The sequence below is a fragment of the Oncorhynchus tshawytscha genome, linkage group LG03, assembly GCF_018296145.1.
Source record: "Oncorhynchus tshawytscha isolate Ot180627B linkage group LG03, Otsh_v2.0, whole genome shotgun sequence".
NCBI classification, from domain to species: domain Eukaryota; kingdom Metazoa; phylum Chordata; class Actinopteri; order Salmoniformes; family Salmonidae; genus Oncorhynchus; species Oncorhynchus tshawytscha.
The window spans coordinates 42,051,902-42,064,553 of record NC_056431.1 but is presented as its reverse complement, the minus strand read 5'-3'; the positions used below and the strand labels follow the sequence as shown (position 1 = coordinate 42,064,553).

General features: G+C 41.1%; 1 protein-coding gene across 4 annotated transcripts in view; it reads right to left on the bottom strand.

Moving 5' to 3' along the window:
• LOC112235851 (protein TANC1) overlaps window positions 1-12,652 on the bottom strand; it is a 266,252-nt gene that overhangs the window by 201,919 nt on the left and 51,681 nt on the right. Inside the window, exon 4 of one of the 4 annotated variants that reach the window (XM_042316348.1) lies at window positions 4,269-4,364. The exons of the other annotated variants lie outside the window; for them this stretch is intronic. Coding sequence (XP_042172282.1) covers window positions 4,269-4,290 — 22 coding nt within the window. The 5' untranslated portion in view covers window positions 4,291-4,364. The remainder of the gene's footprint in view (window positions 1-4,268; window positions 4,365-12,652) is intronic. 4 annotated transcript variants of the gene reach the window in all.

Here is a 12,652-nt window from a genome sequence, read left to right as displayed (position 1 = left end):
ACACAGCTGGACAAGTTGGAAATGGACACAGTGACAGTGCGCACCGAGGAAGAGAGGCCATGGAGCTGAAACTGCTTGACACGTATGATGAAATCCTGGTTGAGAATGAAACGACTGAACAAATGAACAACAAAACAGCACAGCAAGTAAGTGAAAGGAATAGGTTTTGATGATGTTTTACTGGTAATGGGGACATATGTAAATGCCAACAAAATAACTTTTTGATCTGTGTGTGTGTGTGTGTGTGTGTGTGTGTGTGTGTGTGTGTGTGTGTGTGTGTGTGTGTGTGTGTGTGTGTGTGTAACCTTTATTTAACTAGGCAAGACAGTTAAGAATAAATTCTAATTTACGATGACAGCCTCCCCGGCCAAACCCGGACGAGACTTAGCCAAATGTGCACAGCCCAATGGGACTCCCAATCACGGCCCGGATGTGATAAAGCCTGGATTCGAAACAGGGACTGTAGTGACGCCTCTTGCACTGAGATGCAGTGCCTTAGACCGCTGCGTCCGTGTGTGTGTAAGTTAACTATTTAACTGTACTAGAATACTTAGGTATAGTTTTTTGGTATAGTTTTTTGGGGGCAAGGAAAATATTGGATATCGGTATCGGCCAAAAATGTCATATCGGTGCATCCCCAAATAAAATCTATATCAACATTTATTGTGAGTATGCCCTTTATATGTTTTTTTTTTACACAAAATATACCTGTCCTTTGGCCGTGGTGTCATTTCCACCACTGAGGGCAAATTCCTCATCATTAAAGTTTTTTCAAGAGAATGTTAATTTAGTTACCATGGAAACTTATTGTGACACTGAAGCACATGGCTGCAGCAGACAGTTGTTCATATGTGATGTCCAGAACTTGAAGAAGTATATAGGTAAATATTGCTTGTGTAGAGAATATTTTTATTGTCAGTCATTTACAAACAGGCTATAAATTCTGTGATTTGTGGTATAAAAAATAGTTTTTGAGTATATTTTATGAATTTAGTGTAAACTATATGATATCTGTAATACTAGCCAAAGCATGCTAAGCAGTCTGTCATTTTTACATTATTACATTAATATTTTTAACTTTAGGCTTATTTAATGTTTTAAATTAATTTAATCAAGAAAATGCTCCAAGGTGTGCACAAGTTGAAAACTTAAGTAGTACTTATCTTTGTTTTTAGAAGATGCCACATAAAACAGCATAGAGGTCACAGACATATAGAAACTGTCACACCCTGATCTGTTTCACCTGTCTTTGTGCTTGTCTCCACCCCCCTCCAGGTGTCGCCAATCTTCCCAATTATCCCCAGTGTATTTATACCTGTGTTTTCTGTTTGTCTGTTGCCAGTTTGTTTTGTTTCGTGAAACCTACCAGCTGTTTTCCCCTTGCACCTGTCTGGTCTAGTTCCTGTTTTCTAGTTTTCCCCGGTTTTGACCTTTCTGCATGCCCTGAGCCTGCTTGTCGTTCTGTGCCTTGCCACACCATACTGGATTATTGACCCCTGCCTGCTTTGACCCTGCCGTTTTGGACCTTTTGAACCCTGTCTGGATTACTGACCTCTGCCTGCCCTTGACCTGTCGTTTTGCCTGCCCCTGTATTAGTAATAAACTTTTGTTACTTCGACACTGTCTGCATCTAGGTCTTACCTGAAATGTGATAGAAACAGAATGTTAAAAAAAACTATACGATACCAGGAACTTCTGCAAAAAGACAGGGAGAGATACTGGAAGAAAAAAGAGAAGGGAGAAGTGAAATCTATCTCTGAGCATACAAAGTGAGAACAAAGAAGCAAGAGAAGGCAATGGAAATGCAACTGACAGAATAGAAAACAGACTTTTTAAAGAGAACAGTTGAAATGGAGACCCACCTATCAGGCAACACACCACCTCAGTCTCCAGATGACTTGCTGCCAGAACATGAGGCCAAAATACCTGCCCCTAACTTACCTGCCCCTGATGCACTCCCTGTTATCCCTTCCTCATTGTCTGCCACAGGAATGAGAAGTTGAATACTTGCTGGAAGGAAAAAGGTTGGAAGAGGTTGCTCAAAAACATACAGAGATCTATGCATGACAAATGTCAAACTTGATAAAGCTTTATGGAAAGCTGAGAAATACAAAGAAAGTGTGATCAACTGATGAAGAAAATGGAGAAACAACATTCCCCATAGACAAAGCAGCAAATGAAGGGAACTTCAAAGAACTTGAGAAGGATTTTATTGTTTGAAAATGCCATCATTGCAGAGTTAAAGCAAACTTATCAAAAATGTGTAGTGCCAAGGACAAACAAGTGGTTAAAAAACGCTCAGAGGCTAAATCTGCTAAATTGTAATTATTCGCCTACCTCCTCATGCCTTTTGCACACAATGTATATAGACTGAGAAAGTATGGCCTGGTGAAAGCCGAAACAGAGAATTTGGATTTTCAGCAAAAGCAACGAGGGCAAATGAAAACAGGACAACAAGTCTTCAAAACTCCAGGAAAAAGCAGTGTAACAGAATTAGCACAGTCACAGAAGAGAAAATAGCTAGATTCTATGAACGTGATGACATCATGGTAAAAAGGACACAATAACGAGGAACAAGAAAAAAAAGCAGAAGTGCTTCTTGAATGGCACAATTCAGAACCTTTATCAGAAGTTTAAGAGGGAATATTCAGAGATTAAAACGTCTTACTATGAATTCTGCAAAAGACGTCCTTTTTGAGTTGTCAAGCCAGTAGTCCAGGATAGGGACAAATGCTTCTGAAAAATCCACGCCAACCTCCAGTTCATGGCGGACAAACTACAGTACCACAAAGCAATCAGCTGCAGCAACATTGAGAACCTTATTGAGTCTTTTTGCGGTGAGAACATGAAGAAAGAGTGCATGTACAGAGTGCTCCCTTTGCCAAGCAAAAGAGCTTAAACATCTGACTTTGATGCTGGTGAGCAGACATGGTGGTTTGAGTGGGAAAACAAAGCTGAAGAGAGAGAGAAGAAAAACAAAGAGGGAAACATGGAGAAGTTCACAGTAAAATTAAAAGTGTGTGGCACACTGCATATTCTACTGGAGGACTTCTCCAAAGGTTTGAAAGATAAGGTGGGAAAAAAAGTGTACAACATTTGACATCAACACGCCAAACTGAGAGAATTAAAAGAGAATCTGTGGAAAGAGGAAATCACTGTGCATATTGACTTTGCAGAGAACTACCTGTATAAATACACCTGTGAAATCCAGGCAGTTCACTTTGGTGATTCTCACAAGCAAGTGACCCTCCACACCTGTGTTGGATATACCACAAATTATACAGTTTCACTTTGCTAACTCAGCTCTTCTATGCAGGTGACCGACCTGCTATCTCTCAAAAACACTGGCATACTTCCTTGAGCTCTGCCCACCGGCTACTTTTGGAATCTTACTTTGTCTTATATTAATTAAATGTTTAACAATGGATGTAATATATATTTTTACAAAGCCATTTCCACCACACCTTGTCATTTCCACCACACCAATATTTTTGAGGTAAATTAGTATATTATGTATAATTTACATTGATTGATTTGTTTTAGATAGAGAAATCATATGGTTGTTATAATCTCACAAAAAGGTTGGGTGGAAATATCTTATTTTTCATGATAAATACATGTTTTCAACTGTGACAAAGGCAGGTTTAAGCAGTCAGGCATCATGCTGAATTATTAATATTAGGAAAATCTTGAAAATCACTTAAAAATAATATTCTATACAATGTATAAGAAATGTGTTGTAAATTAATTGTATGATATTTCATTTTCAACTAAAATGTGAAATGGCGTGATGGAAACAGCATTTGTCTATGGCTGTCTGAGAAAAATGGCAAAAATATATACATTCCGGTACAGTACGATCGCAGCCATTATCAAGACAATTATAATGCTGGTAAAATGGTGTTTTAATAAGTTTTATTTTCTGAAATCTTACAGGGCCAAAGTGCCCGAAGTTGCAGAATCACCCATTTACAATGTGCAGGTAGATATGTATAGGTGTGTGGTGACTAGGCATCAGGATATATGATCAACAGAGTAGCAGCACACTCTTTTCAAATAATACACCATTTCTTCCAGAAAACTGTTGAAATTCAAAAATATTTTGGTATCGACATATGTATGTCTTCGGTGTGTAGTTGAACGAAACAAAAAAAAATCGGAATAATTTACTAAATCTTAGCTTATTCCACAAAGAAATCCTAAAATGGCCCAAACAATATTATTGGCACAATCTAGAAGTAGTTAGAAATAAACAGATTCAAGCTGACCTTCAGACACAAGGTAGAACATGTTCCATTCGCACCATGCGTCGCCAACTCAATGAAAGCGGGTAATATGGAAGGAGACCCAGGAGGACCCCCCTGCTGAGAGAAAGACATAAGAAAGCCTGACTACAATTTGCCAAAACACACCTGAACATGCCAAAATCCTTCTGTGAGAATGTCCTGTGGACAGACGAGACCAATTAGAGCTTTTTGGTAAAGCACACCATCTCTATGTTAACAGAAAACAAAATGAAGCCTTCAAAGAAGATAAAACCTTCCCTACATTAAACATAGAGGAGGTTCAGTGATGTTTTCGGGTTGCTTTGCTGACTCTGATACTGGGTGCCTTGAACGTGTGCATGGCATCATGCAGTCAGGAGAATACCAAGGCATTTTGTAGTGCAATGTCAGACCGAGTGTCACAAAGCTGGATCTCCGTCGAAGGTCATGGGTCTTCCAGCAGGACAATGACCCCAAACACACTTCAAAAAGCACCCAGGAATGGTTCAAGACAAAACGCTGGACTGTTCTGAAGTGGCCAGCAATGAGTCCCATTGAAAACAACAGTTGGGAGAAGGCAACTTTCAAATCTGGGAGAACTGGAGCAGTTTGCAAAAGAGGAGTGGGCCAAACTGCCAGTACAGAGGTGCAGGAAGCTCATCGATAGCTATAGGAAGCGCTTGATTGGAAATATTTGGATCAAAGGCTGTGCAACCAAATATTAAGTCTAGGGTGTCAATAATTTTGTCAATGCCATTTCTATTTATTTTCTGACTTAAATGGATATATTACATTCTGAATGAAGAACAAATGTTCTGTAATAACAGTGAAATAAAGAATTGTGGAGAACAAATATTTTGTTCAATTTCAACTTATTTTTAGGGAAAATTGTGAATTACAAGAAAAAAGTGCCAGGGTGCAAATATTTTTGGCCACGACTAAATATGATGATTATGTGTGTGTGTGTGTATGTGTGTTTGAGTTGGAGTTGGAGTGCCAGTGTCAGTGTACGTGAATGTGTAGAGTCTTGTGAATGTTCATAAAGTGCCAAAATACAAATAAAATACAAGAGTCACTCAGATAGTCCATGTAGCCATTTTTTGTTGTTGCTATTTAGCAGTCTTATGGCTTGGGGATAGAAGCTGTTCAGGAGCCTGTTGGAGTCAGACTTGATGCACTGGTATCGCGGAAGCAGAGAACACTATGGAGTCTTTAATAATTTTCCGGGCCTTCCTTTCACACCGCCTGATATAGAGGTCCTAGATGGCATGGAGCTCAACCCCTGTGATGCACTGGGCTGTCCCCACCACCCTCTGTAGCACGATGCGATTGAGGGTGGCGCTGTTGCCATACCAAGCAGTGATGCAGCCAGTCAAGATGCTCTCAATGGTGCAGCCGTATAACTTTTTGAGAATTTGAGGGCCCATGCCAAACGTTTTCAATTGAGGAACTTAAAGCTCTTGACCCGCTCTACTGCATCTATGGTTTTTGATTGGGGAAGCAGCGAACACTGTGGGGACAACATCGCTGATGCATTTCCTAATGAAGTGAAGGAGGTGATTAGCTCGTCGATGTTATCGGCAGGGCTTCGGAACATATTCTAATCAGCACTAACAAAGCAGTCCTGTAGCATAATCTCTGATTCTGATTACCATTCCTCAACGGACCGAGTCACGTGTGCTTGTTGTTTGAGCTTCTGCAAACAGGAAGCAGGAGTAAAGAGTCATGATCTGATTTGCTGAACGGGGGAGGTCCTTGTATGCTTGCCTGTGGGTAGAGTAACAGTGTTCTAGGACTTTATCGCCATTAGTGGCGAAGGAGACGTATTGATGGAAGTTGGGAATCACGTGTCTTGATGACGGTGAAACTAAAAAGGACAATAAAGAAAAGCAGCCTCTGGGTGCAAGTTTTCCTGGTTGTTTATATCCTCATACAGTTTGTTAAATGCCAGCTTGTTATTTTTCTTTTCCTGAGGTGGAATGTATACAGCGGTCACAGTAACAACTGAAAACACCCTCAGGAGATAGAAAGTTCAGCATTTGACCATCAGGTATTCCAAGACGGGTGAACAATGGGTCGAGACTTCCACTGTGCTCGCGTCAACACACCATTTGTTGTTGATGAAGAGGCAAACTCCTCCCCTGATCTATTTCCCTGGCTCCACTGTCCTGTCAGCTTGGTGAATGGAGAATCCATCGAGTTGGATAGCCATGGAGTTATCTTGTCCGAAAGCCATGTTTCAAAAAAGCTGAGAATATTGCAGTTACGACAGTCCCGTTGGTAGCAAATCCGCGATCATCCATTTTATCATCAAATGGCCAATAGAATGGAGGGAAAGGTGGCCAGTTTCCCCCTCGCCCCCTTTGGAGGAATTGCGTGCCCATAGTAAACAGAAAAAAAATCTGTCAAAAATTGCTAATATATGCATATAATAATTATTATTGAATAGAAAACACTCTAAAGCTTCTAAAACCGTTCAAATTATGTCTGTATGTAAAGCAGAACTCTCAGGGCAGCCATTCTCCCAAACTCTCTCTTGTCATCAGAAAAGTTGGGCCAACTTTGACGTCATCGCCCCGACTCTTCCCAACCAGCTACGGATCTGGGAACAGTTTCTATCTCTTCAGCGCGATGTCTCCTTTCAATGGGGCGTTTCATTGTGAGAATCGCGCGCTCCCTCGCCCTTTGGCGGGCTAAAATCTTCGGGTCGCGCGAAAATACAGGTACTCTCATGCACGCGTCGCGTCTGGACCTCTCTTTGTTCCAGGTTTCACCAAACGATGTCGGTTTGTCTGTTCGAGCTGAGAATTGTTTTGCACGTTTAGAATATCCTAAAGCTTGATCCTGCACTTAGTTTGACCAGTTTAGTCGACATATAATATGTAATTTTGAAGTTTTGATGCGCATCCACTAGAATTTTGGCTGCATTTCGGCCGAATTTGTCACGTTTGATAACCCACAGACACAGACTTGAAAACCAAACACAGTTTTTGGTAACTATGACTCCTTCCACGGCTTCTGATCGAAGAACATCAAAGGTAAGGGAATATTTATGTGGTAATTTTGTGTTTCTGTGGACTCAAACATAGAGGAGACATACTGCTAATTTCTGAGCGCCGTCTCATATTATAGCCTAGTGAACGAACTCTGTAACGTTAAAAATAAATGTAACACAGCGGTTGCATTAAGAAGAAGTGTATCTTTCTAACTATATGTAGAACATGTATATTTAGTCAAAGTTTATGATGTGTATTGCTTGTTATCTGGCGGGGCTATCATCATTTCTCCGGACATTTGAGTAGCATTTTTTGAACATGGCGTCATTGTAAACAAGAGATTTATGGATATAAATGGCATATTATTGAAAAAAACATAAATGTACTGTGTAACATGTCCTATTACTGTCATCTGATGAAGATTTTCAAAAGGTTAGTGAATTATTTTTCTTTCAATCCTGCGGTTGTTGATTGCATATTTTGTTCAACATGGCTATTCAAATTAGCTGTGTCTTTGGTGGTGGTTTGACATAAATATGTGCTATGTTTTCGCCGTAAAACATTTTAGAAATCTGACTTGCTGGCTAGATGAACAAGGTGTTTATCTTTCATCTGAGCTATTGGACTTGTTAATGTGTGGAGGTTAAATATTTCTAAGAATATTTTTGCGTTCCATGCGCCACGGTTTCAGCTGAACGTGGGAGGGGTCGTTCCCAAATGGGAACCCTAACCCGTCAACAGGTTTTAATCTCGCCAGGACTTCTCCTCCCTTGCCTCTGTAACACAGCCGTTTCCTCTTGGATACCCTGAAAATTGTGTCAGAATTACAGAAAGAGCCAAGGGCAGATGAGTCGAAGTCGAAGCCGAAATAAGATAAGTAATCTGATGTTAAAAAGTTATTGTCTTTATAAGAAACGATAACGGATACATTTCGTGAAAATAAAGTAAATATAAACGCCAAAAGAATCACAAAATAGCAAAGTTGGGTTGGAGCTCGCAAAACAGTGACCATACAGTAGTACTAACGGACAAATTCAGAAAGGTCCCTCCCTCCAGGTAGGTCCTGTTTACTTCTGTTTAAGAAATGTTTTGCAACAGAACCAGCGGAATGAATACACCCCTGATCACCAGCACACACAGTTCACTTTCAGAGCAGTCACATACTGCATCATCACTACGCTCATTTTACAATTCCTTCTTGCATCTGCGCGTGCTCTCCTCCTCTCACCTTTCCCCCCTCATTTGTGGACTTCAGTGCACAACAGCTATCTGTGACAAGGTGCAAAAACCTCTCCAAGCCAAACCCTCATACCATAACCGCTAACCGCTACACAGCCTACGTTGTCAGATTATCGTCACTTCTTGTTGTACGCGGAACGAGGAAGAGCTCGGTTATGTTTGGTTGGAAAGTTTGTTGTTTAAAAGTATATTGGAAAGTTCTTGGTAGCTACCTAGCTTCTTATGTTGGATCCCGTGGCACAGTTGGTATCAGTTGCTGGGACTTCTTGTATCTTTCCAGTGATCCTGCCGACCAAGGACGGGTCTGAGGAGCTATTTGGCATCGCAGCTAACCTAGCTGCTAGCTAGCTGAACATCAAGCTAGCGATGCAGTTAGCCATTGTGGCTGGGACCACAGATTGTCCTGGGTTTGTGGCAGATTGTCCAAATACTTGTGGATTCTACTAATAAAAGAATGGACGACCTGACCAGAGAGGTCCAGGACCTGAAGAACAGTTTGCAGATCTCCCAGGGTCAGCTCGACAAGTTGAAACAAGAGAACGGCAAGATGACACAATCTGTAAGTCATTGAGAGAGGACATCAGTTTTGTGTGTGAATCCATGATAACAATAAAAGATCAAATAGACTCTCTCGAGGGACAATCAAGGCGAAACAACATGGTTGTGGACGTAATTGCAGAATCTCCACAAGAGATCTGGTGGAGTCTGAGGACAAAGTGAGGGAAATGATCTCAGAAATTGAAGATGGACCACAGGAAGATTGAGGTGGAGCGCGCCCACAGGACTGAAAAACCCACCACCGGCCCAGGTGATATGCCCAGGCCGATAGTGGTCAAGTTCCTGAGGTTCAAAGACAAGGTAGCTGTTCTGGAAAGAGCCAAGAACTTGAGAAGAACATATATCTTCCTCAAAGAGGACTATCCTGAAGCTGTGCGCCAGAAGAGGAAATAACTTATCCAAGCCATGAAAACTGACAGATCGCGTGGGGACATTGTGTACATCTGCTATGACAGACTCATTGTTCACCCTCCCTGCCAGAAGCCTGGAAGGGATGAGAGAGCCAAGCCTATGGGTTCGTAGCCTCAACCCCGCAGCACACACACCAATTGATTAACTTATTGGATATAGGGGGCGCTCTTTTAATTTATGGATAAAAAAACGTTCCCATTTTAAACAAGATATTTTGTCACGAAAAGATGCTCGACTATGCATATAATTGACAGCTTTGGAAAGAAAACACCTGACGTTTCCAAAACTGCAAAGATATTGTCTGTGAGTGCCACAGAACTAATGCTACAGGCGAAACCCAGATGAAACTTCAAACAGGAAGTGAGCCAGATTTTTGAGGCGCTGTGTTCCAATGTCTCCTTATATGGCTGTGAATGCGCCAGGAACGAGCCTACACTTTCTGTCGTTTCCCCAAGGTGTCTGCAGCATTGTGACGTATTTGTAGGCATATCATTGGAAGATTGACCATAAGAGACTACATTTACCAGGTGTCCGCCTGGTGTCCTCCGTCGAAATTGGTGCGTAATCTCCAGCTGCATGTATTTTCCCATGGTGATTCAGAGGAGAAACCAAACTGCCAGGAATGACTTATCATCGAATAGATATGTGAAAAACACCTTGAAGATTGATTCTAAACAACGTTTGCTATGTTTCTGTCGATATTATGGAGTTAATTTGGAAAAAGGTTCAGCGTTTTGATGACTGAATTTTCGTTTTTTTTTTCTCAGCCAAACGTGATGAACAAAACGGAGCGATTTCTCCTACACAAATAATATTTTTGGAAAAACTGAACATTTGCTATTTAACTGAGAGTCTCCTCATTGAAAACATCTGAAGTTCTTCAAAGGTAAATGATTTTATTTGAATGCTTTTCTTGTTTTTGTGAAAATGTTGCCTGCTGAATGCTAGGCTTAATGCTATGCTAGCTATCAATACTCTTACACAAATGCTTGTTTTGCTATGGTTGAAAAGCATATTTTGAAAATCTGAGATGACAGTGTTGTTAACAAAAGGCTAAGCTTGAGAGCCAATATATTTATTTCATTTCATTTGCGATTTTCATGAATAGTTAACGTTGCGTTATGCTAATGAGCTTGAGGCTATACTTAAGATCCCGGATACGGGATTGCTCGTCGCAACAGGTTAATGGACTGCTGAATGTATATATTTTTCTCTTGCTTTGTCTGCTCTTTTCAATATTATGTCGATCTCTGATAAGCTACCCAGGAAAGGGCTGAAAATAGCCCATATTAATATACAGTGGGGAGAACAAGTATTTGATACACTGCCAATTTTGCAATTTATTGCATGACATAAGTATTTGATCACCTACCAACCAGAAAGAATTCCGGCTCTCACAGACCTGTTAGTTTTTCTTTAACCTCTTGCTCCTACTTGAGACGCAGACGTCCTAACTAGAGCTCTGGAAATGCAAATGCGCTACGCTAAACGCTAATAGTATTAGTTAAAACGCAAACGTTCATTAAAATACACATGCTTGGTATTGAATTAAAGCTACACTCGTTGTGAATCCAGGCACCAAGTCAGATTTTTAAAATGCTTTTCGGCAAAAGCATGAGAAGCTATTATCTGATAGCATGTAACACCCCAAAAGACCCGTAGGGGATGTAAACAAAATAATTAGCATAGTCGGTGCTACACAAACCGCACAATAAAATATAAAACATTCATTACCTTTGACCATCTTCTTTGTTGGCACTCCTTGATGTCCCATAATCAATACTGGGTCTTTTTTTCGATTAAATCGGTCCATATATAGCCTAGATATCGATCTATGAAGACTGTGTGATAAACGGAAAAAAATAGCGTTTCATAACGTAACGTCATTTTTAAAAGTTAAAAAGTCGACGATAAACTTTCACAAAACACTTCGAAATACTTTTCTAATGCAACTTTAGGTATTAGTACACGTTAATAAGCGATAAAAATCATCAGGAGGCGATGTAAATTCGATAGGTGGTCGTCTGGAAAAAATGTCCGGAAAAACTCAGCCAATACATCAAGTTGGAGGTCGGAGGGAATCGGTTCCCTTGGGTCGGTTCTACCAAGAATCAAATCTGAATCAAATGAGAAGACTCTATACATCCTGTGGAAGCTGTAGGTACTGCAACCTCGGCCTCATTTAATACGGTTCACCTTTAACAATGGGTTGAAGTGGCGCATGGATATTTTTTTCCACTTTCAGTGATCAGATTTTCCTGCGCTTTTCGATGAAACAGACGTTCTGTTATAGTCACAGCCGTGATTTAACCAGTTTTAGAAACGTGAGAGTGTTTTCTATACACACATACTAATCATATGCATATACTATATTCCTGGCATGAGTAGCAGGACGCCAAAATTTTGCGCGATTTTTAACAGAATGTTCGAAAAAGTAGGGGGTAGGCTTAAGAGAAGCCCTCCTGCTCTCCACTCATTACCTGTATTAACTGCACCTGTTTGAACTCATTACCTGTATAAAAGACACCTGTCCACACACTCAATCAAACAGACTCCAACCTCTGCACAATGGCCAAGACCAGACAGCTGTGTAAGGACATCAGGGATAAAATTGTAGACCTGCACAAGGCTGGGGTGGGCTACAGGACAATAGGCAAGCAGCTTGGTGAGAAGGCAACAACTGTTGGCGCAATTATTAGAAAATGGAAGAAGTTCAAGATGATGGTCAATCACCCTCGGTCTGGGGCTCCATGCAAGATCTCACCTCGTGGGGCATCAATGATCATGAGGAAGGTGAGGGATCAGCCCAGAACTACACAGCAGGACCTGGTCAATGACCTGAAGAGAACTGGGACCACAGTCTCAACGAAACCATTAGTAACACACTACGCCGTCATGGATTAAAATCCTGCAGCACATGCAAGGTCCCCCTGCTCAGGCCAGCACATGTCCAGGCCCGTCTGAAGTTTGCCAATGACCATCTGGATGATCCAGAGGAGGAATGGGAGAAGGTCATGTGGTCTGATGAGACAAAAATAGAGCTTTTTTTCTAAACTCCACTCGCCGTGTTTGGAGGAATAAGAAGGATGGGTACAACCCCAAGAACACCATCCCAACCGTGAAGCATGGAGGTGGAAACATCATTTTTTGGGGATGCTTTTCTGCAAAGGGGACAGGACGACT